Below are 15,734 nucleotides of genomic sequence, written 5' to 3' on the forward strand. Positions count from 1 at the left end.
AACATGTTATTATTCTGTTAACATATTAATAACATATTATGTTAACTCATATTATGATAACTCATAATAACAACACGTTGGTGACACATCTTGCCTGTGAAACACCACACACCGACTCCATTGCCTATGTAATATGTAGATGCCGTGATATCAAGGTAGAATGCGAGCAATGCATGCTGGGAACATTTATAACAAAAGTCAAAAGGTCAAAAGAGAAACCTTTCACAGCTAGAGAGAGGCGGCATGAGTACTTTATTTTCTTTCCCCAAAATGCAGGTATTTGCATCAACAGTAAATCGGGACATAATACTCGCAATAATAATGACAATACTCATAATAACAATAAAAATAAAAACTTTCTCAGAAATAACTTCCAAAGGATTGAAAATGTTTGAAAGTTCATTCCTTCAGATATTTGCGAAACATTCGGCGGTATTTGGCCAACTCGTCCGCCGAAGGCTCCATTTGGTCATACCATGGGTACCAGGGAGGTTCCCGCGGTGGCATCGGCAGCTGTCCGGTGGCAATGTGGTCCGAGGGAAGATCTGAAGGACTGTACTCCATGAAAGGCACGGTGAATGTAAGAAGTCCTGCACACGGGTGGCACACTGTAAGCGACTGTTAATGCAGTACACGGATCGGCTCACGGACGAAGGGAGGAAGAAGAACCCCAAACTAAAAGGAAACAAAGATCTGTAAAGGTCGTGTTACCTGCAATATGTCCAGACGATAACGGAAAGACGGATTCCGTGCACGCATCCTCACACAAAACCCAAGGAGATATCTCCGGAATAACACAGTTATGGAGGTTTAACAAAGCTGTGGGGTGTGGTTGGCATGGCTGGCGAAGCACAAGATGGCATCAGAAACTTTTATACACACCAAAGTCCTTGGCTTCCTGGATCACTTTCAACAGCTCTTTCTGTCGTTTGGCACACAATCCTGAGGTTAGGGGGGCAAGTGACGTCAGAAAATGCCGGGATCATAAACACTCGTTTGCATGCATTGTTCACAGTTTTGCATTTATAACCACTCGGACTGTAGCGAGCTTGGCCAGGTGTTATATATATATATAAATAACCACCTTTAGAGGCCATTTTTCCCCGCAAAGCGGGGGTTGGCCTTTTTCGGGAACCGTGGTTGTTGTTGTTTTGTTTTTTGTTTTTGGTCCCCTTTTTGAAGCAATGTTTTACGGCCGGATGCCCTTCCTGACGCCAACCCTTTTTTCCGCTTTTAACGACAAACAGGGAATTACCAGTGAACTGGTACTCAAATTGCCGACCTCGGAAGGATGACAGGATGAGTCAACCCCCCTGGCATTAATTCAGCGATCAGACCGGGATTCGAACCCAGGATCCTAGGATCCTAGGATCCTACGCCGGCACCCTAGCCGCTAGCCCAACACCAGGTGTTGCTGCATCGATATCTATTTAATCCAGAAGCAAACGTTCACCTGCCAGAATTTTGTAATGACTCGTTGATTATACCAGTCGAGGATGGGTGAGGTGGTGGTATGGGATTTGATAGGACGGGAGGGCCGTAGAACAAACACCAACAGCAGAGAGAGAGAGAGGGGGAAAACACTAACAGGAGAGAGAAGGGGAAACACCAACAGCAGAGAGAGAGGGGGGAAACACCAACAGCAGAGAGAGAGGGGGGAAACACCAACAGTAGAGAGAGGGGGAAACACCAACAGCAGAGAGAGGGGGGAAACACCAACAGTAGAGAGAGGGGGGGGGAAACACCAACAGTAGAGAGAGGGGGAAACACCAACAGTAGAGAGAAGGGGAAACACCAACAGCAGAGAGAGAGGGGGGAAACACCAACAGTAGAGAGAGAGGGGGGAAACACCAACAGTAGAGAGAGAGGGGGAAACACCAACAGCAGAGAGAGAGGGGGGGGAAACACCAACAGTAGAGAGAGGGGGGAAACACCAACAGCAGAGAGAGAGGGGGAAACACCAACAGCAGAGAGAGAGGGGGGAAACACCAACAGCAGAGAGAGAGGGGGGGAAACACCAACAGTAGAGAGAGGGGGGAAACACCAACAGCAGAGAGAGAGGGGGAAACACCAACAGCAGAGAGAGGAGGGAAACACCAACAGCAGAGAGAGAGGAGGGAAACACCAACAGCAGAGAGAGAGGGGGAAACACCAACAGCAGAGAGAGGGGGGAAACACCAACAGCAGAGAGAGAGGGGGAAACACCAACAGCAGAGAGAGGAGGGAAACACCAACAGCAGAGAGAGGGGGGAAACACCAACAGCAGAGAGAGAGGGGGGGAAACACCAACAGCAGAGAGAGAGGGGGGAAACACCAACAGCAGAGAGAGAGAGGGGGGGGAAACACCAACAGCAGAGAGAGAGGAGGGAAACACCAACAGCAGAGAGAGAGGGGGAAACACCAACAGCAGAGAGAGGGGGGAAATACCAACAGCAGAGAGAGAGGGGGAAACACCAACAGCAGAGAGAGGAGGGAAACACCAACAGCAGAGAGAGAGGAGGGAAACACCAACAGCAGAGAGAGGGGGGGAAACACCAACAGCAGAGAGAGAGGGGGAAACACCAACAGCAGAGAGAGGGGGGAAACACCAACAGCAGAGAGAGAGGGGGAAACACCAACAGCAGAGAGAGGAGGGAAACACCAACAGCAGAGAGAGAGGAGGGAAACACCAACAGCAGAGAGAGGGGGGGAAACACCAACAGCAGAGAGAGAGGGGGAAACACCAACAGCAGAGAGAGAGGGGGAAGCACCAACAGCAGAGAGAGGGGGGAAACACCAACAGCAGAGAGAGAGGGGGAAACACCAACAGCAGAGAGAGAGGGGGAAACACCAACAGCAGAGAGAGGAGGGAAACACCAACAGCAGAGAGAGAGGGGGGAAACACCAACAGCAGAGAGAGAGGGGGGGGGGAAACACCAACAGCAGAGAGAGAGGGGGGGGAAACACCAACAGCAGAGAGAGAGGGGGGGAAACACCAACAGCAGAGAGAGAGGGGGGAAACACCAACAGTAGAGAGAGGGGGGGGAAACACCAACAGTAGAGAGAGGGGGAAACACCAACAGTAGAGAGAAGGGGAAACACCAACAGCAGAGAGAGAGGGGGGAAACACCAACAGTAGAGAGAGAGGGGGGAAACACCAACAGTAGAGAGAGGGGGAAACACCAACAGCAGAGAGAGAGGGGGGAAACACCAACAGTAGAGAGAGGGGGGAAACACCAACAGCAGAGAGAGAGGGGGAAACACCAACAGCAGAGAGAGAGGGGGGAAACACCAACAGCAGAGAGAGAGGGGGGGAAACACCAACAGCAGAGAGAGAGGGGGGGAAACACCAACAGCAGAGAGAGGGGGGGGGGGGGAAACACCAACAGCAGAGAGAGAGGGGGGAAACACCAACAGCAGAGAGAGGGGGGGGGGGGGAAACACCAACAGCAGAGAGAGAGGGGGAAAACACCAACAGCAGAGAGAGAGAGGGGAAAACACCAACAGCAGAGAGAGGAGGGAAACACCAACAGCAGAGAGAGGGGGGAAACACCAACAGCAGAGAGAGGGGGGAAACACCAACAGCAGAGAGAGAGGGGGAAACACCAACAGCAGCGAGAGAGGGGGGAAACACCAACAGCAGAGAGAGAGGGGGGGAAACACCAACAGCAGAGAGAGAGGGGGGGAAACACCAACAGCAGAGAGAGAGGGGGGAAACACCAACAGCAGAGAGAGAGGGGGGAAACACCAACAGCAGAGAGAGAGGGGGGAAACACCAACAGCAGAGAGAGAGGGGGGGGGGAAACACCAACAGCAGAGAGAGAGGAGGGAAACACCAACAGCAGAGAGAGAGGGGGAAACACCAACAGCAGAGAGAGGGGGGAAACACCAACAGCAGAGAGAGAGGGGGAAACACCAACAGCAGAGAGAGGAGGGAAACACCAACAGCAGAGAGAGAGGAGGGAAACACCAACAGCAGAGAGAGGGGGGGGAAACACCAACAGCAGAGAGAGAGGGGGAAACACCAACAGCAGAGAGAGGGGGGAAACACCAACAGCAGAGAGAGAGGGGGAAACACCAACAGCAGAGAGAGGAGGGAAACACCAACAGCAGAGAGAGAGGAGGGAAACACCAACAGCAGAGAGAGGGGGGGAAACACCAACAGCAGAGAGAGAGGGGGAAACACCAACAGCAGAGAGAGAGGGGGAAGCACCAACAGCAGAGAGAGGGGGGAAACACCAACAGCAGAGAGAGAGGGGGAAACACCAACAGCAGAGAGAGAGGGGGAAACACCAACAGCAGAGAGAGGAGGGAAACACCAACAGCAGAGAGAGAGGGGGGAAACACCAACAGCAGAGAGAGAGGGGGGGGGGGGGAAACACCAACAGCAGAGAGAGAGGGGGGGGGGAAACACCAACAGCAGAGAGAGAGGGGGGGAAACACCAACAGCAGAGAGAGAGGGGGAAACACCAACAGCAGAGAGAAGGGGGAAACACCAACAGCAGAGAGAGAGGGGGAAACACCAACAGCAGAGAGAGGAGGGAAACACCAACAGCAGAGAGAGAGGAGGGAAACACCAACAGCAGAGAGAGGGGGGGAAACACCAACAGCAGAGAGAGAGGGGGAAACACCAACAGCAGAGAGAGAGGGGGAAACACCAACAGCAGAGAGAGGAGGGAAACACCAACAGCAGAGAGAGAGGAGGAAAACACCAACAGCAGAGAGAGGAGGGAAACACCAACAGCAGAGAGAGGAGGGAAACACCAACAGCAGAGAGAGGAGGGAAACACCAACAGCAGAGAGAGGAGGGAAACACCAACAGCAGAGAGAGAGAAAGGGGGAAACACCAACAGCAGAGAGAGAGGGGGAAACACCAACAGCAGAGAGAGAGGGAAACACCAACAGCAGAGAGAGAGGGGGAAACACCAACAGCAGAGAGAGGGGGGAAACACCAACAGCAGAGAAAGAGGGGGAAACACCAACAGCAGAGAGAGGAGGGAAACACCAACAGCAGAGAGAGAGGAGGGAAACACCAACAGCAGAGAGAGGGGGGGAAACACCAACAGCAGAGAGAGAGGGGGAAACACCAACAGCAGAGAGAGGGGGGAAACACCAACAGCAGAGAGAGAGGGGGAAACACCAACAGCAGAGAGAGAGGGGGAAACACCAACAGCAGAGAGAGAGGGGGAAACACCAACAGCAGAGAGAGGAGGGAAACACCAACAGCAGAGAGAGAGGAGGGAAACACCAACAGCAGAGAGAGAGGGGGGAAACACCAACAGCAGAGAGAGAGGGGGGGAAACACCAACAGCAGAGAGAGAGGGGGGGAAACACCAACAGCAGAGAGAGAGGGGGAAACACCAACAGCAGAGAGAGGGGGGAAACACCAACAGCAGAGAGAGAGGAGGAAACACCAACAGCAGAGAGAGGAGGGAAACACCAACAGCAGAGAGAGAGGAGGGAAACACCAACAGCAGAGAGAGGGGGGGAAACACCAACAGCAGAGAGAGAGGGGGAAACACCAACAGCAGAGAGAGAGGGGGAAACACCAACAGCAGAGAGAGGAGGGAAACACCAACAGCAGAGAGAGAGGGGGGGAAACACCAACAGCAGAGAGAGGAGGGAAACACCAACAGCAGAGAGAGAGGGGGAAACACCAACAGCAGAGAGAGAGGGGGAAACACCAACAGCAGAGAGAGAGGGGGAAACACCAACAGCAGAGAGAGAGGGGGAAACACCAACAGCAGAGAGAGGAGGGAAACACCAACAGCAGAGAGAGAGGGGGGGAAACACCAACAGCAGAGAGAGGGGGAAACACCAACAGCAGAGAGAGGAGGGAAACACCAACAGCAGAGAGAGAGGGGGGAAACACCAACAGCAGAGAGAGAGGGGGAAACACCAACAGCAGAGAGAGAGGGGGAAACACCAACAGCAGAGAGAGGAGGGAAACACCAACAGCAGAGAGAGGAGGGAAACACCAACAGCAGAGAGAGGAGGGAAACACCAACAGCAGAGAGAGAGGAGGGAAACACCAACAGCAGAGAGAGGGGGAAACACCAACAGCAGAGAGAGAGGGAAACACCAACAGCAGAGAGAGGGGGGGAAACACCAACAGCAGAGAGAGGAGGGAAACACCAACAGCAGAGAGAGGAGGGAAACACCAACAGCAGAGAGAGAGGGGGAAACACCAACAGCAGAGTTGAAGGCCAATATAGAGGTAGACATGGACAAACAATGGGTGTGGAGAGGAATGAGGGGCAGGAGAGAATGCACTGGGTGGACAAGATGGATACAGAAGGAAACTCTCAGGAAGGAAACTGGAAATTTGGGAGAAGGAGGGATTGGGGTGGGGTGAGGGTAAACGAGGGTAAAAAATAATCATGGTTTTGGATTGGCGTCGATCTGAGATGGTGGTGAACAGCTGTCTTGAAGACGTGGAGGGAAGGATGGGATTGAAGAGAATGTGGAAGTTGATTCCACATGCGGGAAGAAAGAGAAACAAATGAGTGGGATGAGCAGTAATCATGGATTTAGGTAGTTTCACCAGAAGGGGGTTGGTGGTGTGGACCGTGTCAGCCCTGAAGAAACCCTATTGGGGACAAAGCACAGGAAAGAGCAGAGGGTGCAAGACCAGAAAGGAGGCGGTAGAAAAACGAGAGACCACTCACCTGTCTGCGATACTGAAGTGATATATTTATTTATATGAGAGGAAAACTGCAGTAACAATACGGCGCTTTATACTTCCTGCTCTATAACTTCTGTGGCAGTCCCATACAGTCCTATGAACAGTGAGCTACCAATGAACTGATGGAATTTCCAACTTTGTTGGTTGACCTTTTTAACCACACAATAAGACAAACATGTAACCTTCAAGAGAATTTTTAAAAAGAGATCTGTAAAGTCAGCAGATTCAGGTTAATTAAGGAAAACAGTTTGTGGGGAGAGCAAGTGGGCTGGGAGGAGGGTGGAGGGGGTGGCATTGGTTGGAGGGCATGGGGTGGATGGGGCACGGGGTGGATGGGGCACGGGGTGGAGCGGCAAGGGGTGGAGAGGCATGGGGTGGAGGGGCATAGGATAAAGGGTCATGGGGTAGAGGGGCTTGGGGTGGAAGGGCATGGGGTAGAGGGGCTTGGGGTGGAAGGGCATGGGGTGGAAGGGCATGGGGTAGAGGGGCTTGGGGTGGAGGGGCATGGGGTGGAGGGGCATAGGATAAAGGGTCATGGGGTAGAGGGGCTTGGGGTGGAAGGGCATGGGGTAGAGGGGCTTGGGGTGGAGCGGCAAGGGGTGGAGAGGCATGGGGTGGAGGGGCATAGGATAAAGGGTCATGGGGTAGAGGGGCTTGGGGTGGAAGGGCATGGGGTAGAGGGGCTTGGGGTGGAAGGGCATGGGGTGGAAGGGCATGGGGTAGAGGCACTGAACTATAACACTACGTGGAACGGACGGTGCCCGTGATCCGCTGAAGCCACCGACATGTATGGCGCCCCCTATCGTATGCACCCAGAAAAATGAATGCCCCCATAGCCTTTGTGGGTAGGTGTAAGTTTTCCAAGATAAATTTTGCCATTATTTTCATCGCAAGAACGTACTAAAAATATTGAATCCATGATTATCAATGTTACACACATGACTAATACTGTAATGTACACTGTACTTGCACAAAATACAAGGCAAAACATGGCTATCAAGGTCGAGTTTAGGTAATTTTGTGGCATACTGTCCATAATTCACACACAAAGCAAATTACAATAAACATGTCAAAAAAAATTAAAGGAAGTGTAGCACAACAAAGCGCTTAAATTGCATCATATACTTCATACATGTACACATACATAGATATAATAGTGAGTAAACATGCATAAATGTCCATGATAGGTACATGAACATTTTCTGTACAGTGTATACAGTAACAAATATGTTGCATTTCAGAAATGAGCTGATGAGAGTGAGGCAAGAACTTTCAACTGTAGTTATACAAATAACAAGGCAAATTACTGTACACAGTCAAGTGTCAAAGCTTCATACTATTAAAAAAATTACCAGTGACAATAATTTTCACTATCATTAAGATCATACATGTCTTTGAAATATCTGGATGTTGTATGCTAATAAAAAAAAAAATCCAATTTATTATCATTTTCTACATAATATAAAGTCCATGTCTACTGATGACGAAACAAAATTGTTTTGGCTAGGAGCTTCCTTACTTTGGGCCCGGTAGCAGCATCTGTTTTTACCCTTCCTAAGTGGTAGAGCTTGATCTGTCCATACCGTGATGCAATTTTCTTGATCAGGCTGTGAATGTGGTTGTTGTCAATTGTAGTATCAAACTGGTGACGGTGCAACTGAGGAAATAAGTTCATGTGGCTTGTGTTCTCCAGAACTGAGGAAGAGATAGCAGATGTCACTCCACGGCCTTGAGGAAGCTTTCCTTGAGTTATTCTTAGAAGTCGCTGGAAACATTTCTCTGTTTCTCTACATACAGATACTACGCTAGCTGATGGCCTCTGCAGCCTCCCGCGATCTTTCATGGTGACAAAGTCATGAGCATTGCCATCAGAAGATGACATTGCATTGGCACATTCCATACAGTCCATATGCAGCCTAAGAGATTTCACAATGTATCCACTGATGTAGTTGACAGCCGCATCCTTATATTCTGATAAGGGCTCAATATGTGGCATGTCACTGTAGTCATGATCTGTCTTGCTGGGTTGTCTGGGAATGAGATCATACTTTCGAGTAATGTTCATAGTTGTGACATCATTGACGCTCTCAGTGTGAAGAATGGCTGTGTCATCACGAAGAATACAGTTCCCAGTGCCATTTTTTATGTGATGTCTCATCAACAGGCGTTTGTATGCAGCTTTGAACTGTCTTGCAGTGGGGTTGTTGTTGAATCCTCCACGTGCTCTGAGGGCGGAAAAGAACAATTCAATGTGATCCTGAGAGAATTTATACGTTAGTAGGTATTTGAGTGGGGCATCGGTTGGTGCGACAAGTTCTTGATACATGTTTAAAATGCTTCTGATGCTAACAACGAAGCCAACAAAACCAGTCTTTCTTGGTCCTTCACACATTTTCCTACCAGATCCATCTTTGAGACCGAGAAGGAAGACTTCAGCATCATGCAATCGTTGTTGAATGGATGCATGGTTGTCCCCTTTCAATGGTGCTTTCAGCCCCCTTCCAAACGGATTTCTGCTGTTTAAAGCATCGAAGGCTGAATCAACATGCCGAAGAAACTCTATAGTTGCACTGCAGCCCTGGAATTGTGGAAGTTGAAGTTTTTCTTCGCAATATTGCAGAGCATCAGCAACACTGGCACTGAATATTTGTGCTGCCAGGTTCACTTTCATTTTCTGCGTTCTCCACTGAATGTGGGCATTTTTTACCTTGTTCCCAAGTCGGAGTCCTTCAGATCCTTGAAGTTTGTGAAGCTCTTCAATGTATGTCCATTTCACACTTTGACCATCCTGCGTTCTAAAAATCCCACCATCTGCAAATGAATTGCGAAGTAGTTTCAGCATATGGCAGACGTCAAGTATCACATATACGCGCACGGAAGGGTCAGCTGGGTGTGGAAATGAAGGATCCATTCCATTGATGTTCACGTTTGCTCCTAGTACCTTCATCATTGCAATATGGCAGGATGGCCCATCGCACGTTAATGACACAGCACGTACACCAATGTTATTCAGTCGCAACAGACATTCCAGAACCAAATTTGCCCTTTCTGCTCCCGTCATTCCATCTATGAGGAAATATGCTAATGGTATTTTCCAAGATTCATTCACTGAGACTGCCATGAGAACAAGGGCATCTTTAGCTAATGGGGTGGCATCATCTGTTGCACCATTTCCAACATCTACATAGCCATGATATTTGCCTTCAGCAAATTCCACATGCTTGTGAATAGACATCTCGTCCAACATCAAGGCGATGATAGTCTCCTTTCCAGTTTCTCTGTTTCTGGTCACTTTTCCTGCTAGTGAGGAGAATGCCTGTTTCGTGAAACCTGGATCACCATCAATCCTACTGTACCATCTCCGAAGTTGGCGTGGGTGGGGTATGCTCAAGTCAAAAGTTTTTCTGACATATTCATAAGCCTTTGCCGAGTAGAATTGTAGTGTGAGTGCAAAGGACTTCAGCTCCTCAGGATAAGCAGATGATCCCTTTCCCTTTTTGCATTCAACGATTCTTGTCATCAAATCTTTAGGTATGCCATCAATGGTGCCATCAAGCAAGTCCGCGCAATTGGTGGAAATCAGGTTTTCATTCCGTAGCTCATTGATGACACCTCTCAGGGTCTCTACCTTCCGCTTAAAACGGCGTGTTCGTTGATGCACTACTTTCATTTTCTTTTGACATATTTCCAGTCTCTCTATGGACTTATCTAACTTGTGCTTCAATTTCCTCGGAGAGTCCATTGTAGCATAATTGTGCTCAGCCAGCGGGTCAACAGGGGCATTTTGCTGTGGCAATGGGCAAGAATGAAGATCTGGTTCCCTTAAAGGTGGTGTAGAAATGCGGACTGCTGGGCATTTCCGGTTGTTCACTTTCTGAAACAAAAAACAAAAAACAAAATTTCAAAGGGTAATTCCATGCAAACAGTGATGTACATTGCAGAAGCTAATAATTAAAATTGCTGTAATCACTATAGGAACTAGTAAATTTCATAAATTAGTATTTTAATCACAAAGTACCAGAAGGTCTTACATTGGTTGCCCATTTGTGTGCACACAAACAAAATCAGAATTTCTGCCAGTGTGCATTAGCAGGTAACATAAATGTTCCCAAAATGTGATCTCTTTCAATACATTAGTTGTCTAAGAGACTAAGACAATCAAATAGACAATGTCATCAGATATAAAGATAAATTCTTTAAAACTATTTTATTGCAGCCGTCTAATGACAGGTGCCTCTTTTGGTGAAAATTGTCATCCCTTAAACAATGGCTTTATTCCAAAGTGTTACTAAAATTCATTATGAAATTTAATTTTGTTTTACACCTCACCAATTGCATCAATTATTTCTGATGTGAAGGATTGTCTTAGTACCTCAAAACCTGATCAAGACACACAATATCAAAGATGGAATCACATGTGACATATATACTGTACATGTCACAATGTACTCTACCTGTATTTCTTAGTCTAAGTTTGATATAATTATTAATAATAGAACAGTGTACACTCAGAGCAACTTGGATTTAAATGTACAGATGTGAATACAACATACCTTTTGGAGATGACGAGGGAGGTCAAATATTGTTGGCACAGCAGAATCACGGAGCTTTACACGCAGTCCAAACGTGTGGAAGCTTTGTGCTGTGAAGTGCTTGGAGCATAGCACAGACCTGGCTGTTGGCATCCATCTGTCCCTCCGCATGTTTATCAGCCATTGCCTCAACCGATCTGGGTTGCATCGTGGAAACCTGAAAAAAAAAGTGATTACATGTAAGTGACAAAAGGGTGACAAGGGAAAAAAATGGAAAAAAATTGGCGTTTCCTTACCTGTGAAATGTCAACCCTTTCTCGCGATTTTCACGAACATCTCGATTCGTGCAGTTGATTGCAGAACAGGATGGCATTCTGTTTTACTCTAGTATCATGTCACCGAAGTGAAACAACTAAGAACAAATGTGCAATTATGAAAGAAATCTCTATATAAATCTTGCAAGATGTGTACGTCGTTCAATCACAGCGATACAAAAGCAATACGCTTTTTGCGTGACTAAATCCCATAATGCATTGCGATCCCGTGGCTTCATGTAAAACTCACTGCCTATGGGCCTTTTGTGTGTGTGTTCGCAGACTGTCCGTTCCACGTAGTGTTATAGTTCAGTGGGTAGAGGGGCTTGGGGTGGAAGGGCATGGGGTGAAACGGCATGGTGTAGAGGGGTGTGGAGTGGAAGGGCAAGGGGTGGAAGAGATGCAAAGGAAACAGAAAAAAACAAATGGGCAGAAAACAATTTGGGCTCACCTGTTATCGAAGGATCATACACCTGTGCAGAGTGAGAGCAAATAAACTGTTGCAGAAGTTTGATATTCTGCAAAGAGAAAAGACAGCAGCACACCAGGAACGTGATCATGTGGTTCAGATTATGAACAAATTCTTACTTGTTTCCTTCCTCCCGTCTCCACCACCTACCGTGCTCCAACGGACCAAGATACCAAATCGCAACACTACAACTAATGACACGAAATCATTTCATATTCTGCATTGCTTGATGGAAGATTTGAGAAACAAAGAAATCATGTTCACACAACCTGATGTGAACAATGCTCGCTGGTATTATTACAATTTGTCATCCCTCCTTTACCCTGGGGTGGATGATTATCTTGGGGTCACGGCAGACGGGACACGGATTGCCACTGACTTTGGCTCCACGCTGGATGGGAATAATAAAACTCAATGAACATGGGTCGTCATTCCCAAAGGATCAAACATACCCCTTGCTTTGTCGGCAGAATTCCCAATCAGAATTATTAGAATTGCAATCAATTTAAACATATTCCGAGAGAGACAGGTGAGCCCCAGCGATACGGAACTCACGATACAAGTCTTCCTGGGGCGTTGGGGAGGTATGGAGCCTTTATGGTTGCGCCGATAGCCTGTGAAGATGGGCATGGTCCCATAGCGAGTCATATACTCTGCAAGAAAGAGAAAATGGAGGGTGTTTTGCTTTCTACCCAAGCCAAATCAGTAGTTCGTAATCATCATCGTCATCATGTACCGTGGCCTATGCACAGCGTTGGTGCTGCTGAAGCAGTTACTAGGCTGCTATGCTGATCGGGTCAACACTCCGACTCAGGAGGTTAGGGATAGCTCGTCTAATCCAAGAAGGACACCATGGGATCTTTAACGTCCATGAACTAATTGCGGCAGGCGGTACGCACTTTTAACGTCCATCCGAGGGACCCTGCCTGTGAAACACCAGGATGACAGTTTATAGCCGGGTCAGGATTCGAACCCAGGGTCGACACCCTAGAGGTGAGTGTGAGCATCTCTAGACCATCCTGCCAGCCCAATCAGTAGTTTGTAAGGCCAAAAGGATTCAAGTCTCTCCAGAAGAACAAATATTGTAATATCCAATTGATATAGTAAGATAAATTATCTGGTCCACCTGTTTGGTGTTCTTATCTGAGCATCAGGTCACGATGCCGAGTCAAATGGTTAGATACTGGGTGACCAGACTCGGTGGTGTAATGGTCAGAGCGTCCACTTTGAGTCCCGGAGGTCAGCGGTTCGATTCCGACTCCGGTGGAGCCACATCAAAACTTTCAAAAACGGTACGTGCGGCATCCTCGCTTGACACTCGGCATTTGGAGGATAGAACAGGGCCAGGCCTCATCGGTTGGCATACCTGGGGAGGAGAAAATTTCTCCTCAATTACTGACTGCAGAGAGGAAAGTGACGTCATAGAAGCGCTGTTCTCACCTTCACTGTCCAGGTATTCCCAAGGTTTTTCCCGGTAGCGACCGACAGGATCAAACTCTTCTGGGGGTGCTTCTGCATTCGTACTACAAAGGTACCGGGAGCACCACAACGCAGGAACCTGCCGTGTTTGGAAAGCCCACAGCAGAGGTTGGACCTTGGACAAGGGAAGGAAAGAAAAACATTCAAAAGGCAATGCACATCACTTTCACGACTACCAGGAGCATCCATATAGTTCGAATTTTTAGGAGCATCCGAGGATTCTTTTCAGGACTGTCACTGAGACCTGCAGAACCCCCAACTGTAGTTTGGTTGTGGTAATGTTCCCAGGTATGGTTTGTCGAATCTTTGTGAGGTTCTTCTTCATTATTCCTGTTGCTCCAATTATCACTGGTACAACGTCGGCACTCTTCCGCTTCCAGGACCTTTTCACTTCATTCTTGAGATCTTGATATTTGATCATTTTCTTGATTTCTGCGAAATTTAGATTTTAGACCAAAATCACCGGGTACTGACACCTCAATTAGCAATGTCTTCTTCTTCCTTTGGTATCCGAGTACTATGTCCAGTCACAGTGCTTTGTTTTAATGGTGTGTGTGTTCACAGATTAAAACAAGTTTTCATTAAGATCATAAAATGACACCAAAAATAATAAGTGAAATACAAGATGAATAATAAAAAATATTATTAATGAAACATTTATATAACTAGAACGGCACTCAGTAGAGAGCATACCTCCGCCTGGTTGGCCCTATCACTCAATGGTGAAGAATCACTTTAAAAATTCCAGTAGCCGGATCCGAATCCGGATCTTCACCAAAATCTAATCATTTAGTCCGTGTCACATATGCTACGTCTCTGCCAAATTTTGTCCGAATTCGTCCACAACTTTTCGAGATATTTTGTTCACAAACGGACAGACAGACAGACAGACAGGCGTGAAAATATAACCTCCATCCACCTTTGGTGGCGGAGGTAAATATATATATATACTATTTTCAGTGGTTGTGAGGAGACGGCAGCATGTAGAAGTCCGTTATAACTAACCGTTTGAATATTTGAACAAGTTTGATCCAGAGGTTAGTGGGATGGTCATGCTGAGTCATATGTGCATGATTTCATGTATTATCATATAATGGAATGTGGGATGGGAGTTATAAATATGTGATAATTGACGGGTTGACCAACGTTGTGGATCTACTGATGTGGGTAATCTATTGATGTGGATCCGCCGTTTGGAGAGGTTCTGTGCCGAATGGATCGAAACCTCGAGGAAGAACGGTGCCCAGCTGATGAACAGCTTACAGGTGAAGGTTCTTACTTTAGGTAGGGAAACTAAATGCCGGCTGAGATGGTCTACCTCCTACCGTGTTCCCTCAACCTATCTGCTCTCTTTGCCATGCCCTCATCCCACATCTGCACCAACTGTCCAGCCCATCTCAGCCCATCTCAGTTAATTGTAGAGGGAATTACACCTACGTGCCACACTAAGTTAAAGTTTTATAGGCCCGGGACGTGCCTGGAGGATGAGGGTGCCGTGTTGCCAATCTCCTCCCTCAGTTCATCCGTGATCCTTCTATCCACCCTCTTCGCTCCCGCAATCCTCCTGACCCAGTTGTTCTTGCGAACCTGCAGCCTCACAAGAAATCAGAACCTTTCCTTTCAATCTTCTTGAAATATTTGTCTGCCATTATTCCCTCCACGCATTCACACTCACCTGAATCCTCCTCCGCACCTCTGACTCTGACTTACCATCCCCAGTCACTGTTCCACCCAGGTACTCAAACCTAGTTCCTTGTACATCCCTCACACCAACCTAACTTGTGCTTCGTCCCATCCATAAATTGTGAGGAACAGAAATGAAGAAAAAAACGAGATGCGTGAGTTAAACTTAAAATGCAATATTCCGCCACATCAACGTACGTAATAAATCGATGACTGAATATTTTGAGAGATTTTGATACGGAAGAAAAAAAAAGAAGATCGCTTCCCTCCCCCCAATAAACGATTTGTGCGCGAGTTAAAGGTGAAACCGGCGGCAAAGGTGTGCAAACTCCTTTAGATGCTAGAGCAAAGCGGACATCCCCAGAATTTGACTTTACCGGCGTATTGACGGCGCGGGCGATTTGAATTGAGAAGTTCGACCAAGCTCGCAACATCCGTGAGAATATCAGCGCCATGACAGCGAGAAACAAAGCACTTCCGGCTCGCACCAACCTCGAACTCCATTTTCGCCGCTACATTCATCGTACCTCACCGATAAATGCTTGTCGGTGTAAAAGGATCGGTATTAAACGCACGTTACCTCGATAATCGTC

General features: G+C 47.7%; 1 protein-coding gene across 1 annotated transcript; it reads right to left on the bottom strand.

The window, feature by feature from the left end:
* Nucleotides 1-233: 233 nt before the first annotated feature.
* LOC137438792 (small ribosomal subunit protein mS40) lies at nt 234-15,656 on the bottom strand. The gene is made up of 7 exons (XM_068134157.1): nt 15,519-15,656; nt 13,420-13,573; nt 12,535-12,632; nt 12,302-12,370; nt 11,962-12,028; nt 883-942; nt 234-590 (listed from the first exon to the last, which is right to left on the bottom strand). The coding sequence occupies exons 1-7, from the start codon at nt 15,594-15,596 to the stop codon at nt 400-402; spliced, it is 717 nt and encodes a 238-aa protein (XP_067990258.1). The 5' UTR covers nt 15,597-15,656; the 3' UTR covers nt 234-399.
* Nucleotides 15,657-15,734: the final 78 nt, after the last annotated feature.

The sequence above is a fragment of the Myxine glutinosa genome, chromosome 13 (genome assembly GCF_964187855.1).
Source record: "Myxine glutinosa chromosome 13, kmMyxGlut1.1, whole genome shotgun sequence".
Classification (NCBI taxonomy): domain Eukaryota; kingdom Metazoa; phylum Chordata; class Myxini; order Myxiniformes; family Myxinidae; genus Myxine; species Myxine glutinosa.

Excerpts from the sequence above, each read along its gene's own strand:
- LOC137438792 (XM_068134157.1), bottom strand. The coding sequence starts at position 15,596 with ATGGCGCTGATATTCTCACGGATGTTGCGAGCTTGGTCGAACTTCTCA. Across the intron at positions 13,574-15,518 it reads CCCGCGCCGTCAATACGCCG|GTCCAACCTCTGCTGTGGGC; the intron begins GTAAAGTCAAAT and ends CCCTTGTCCAAG. Across the intron at positions 591-882 it reads CCAGGAAGCCAAGGACTTTG|GACTTCTTACATTCACCGTG; the intron begins GTGTGTATAAAA and ends ACCCGTGTGCAG.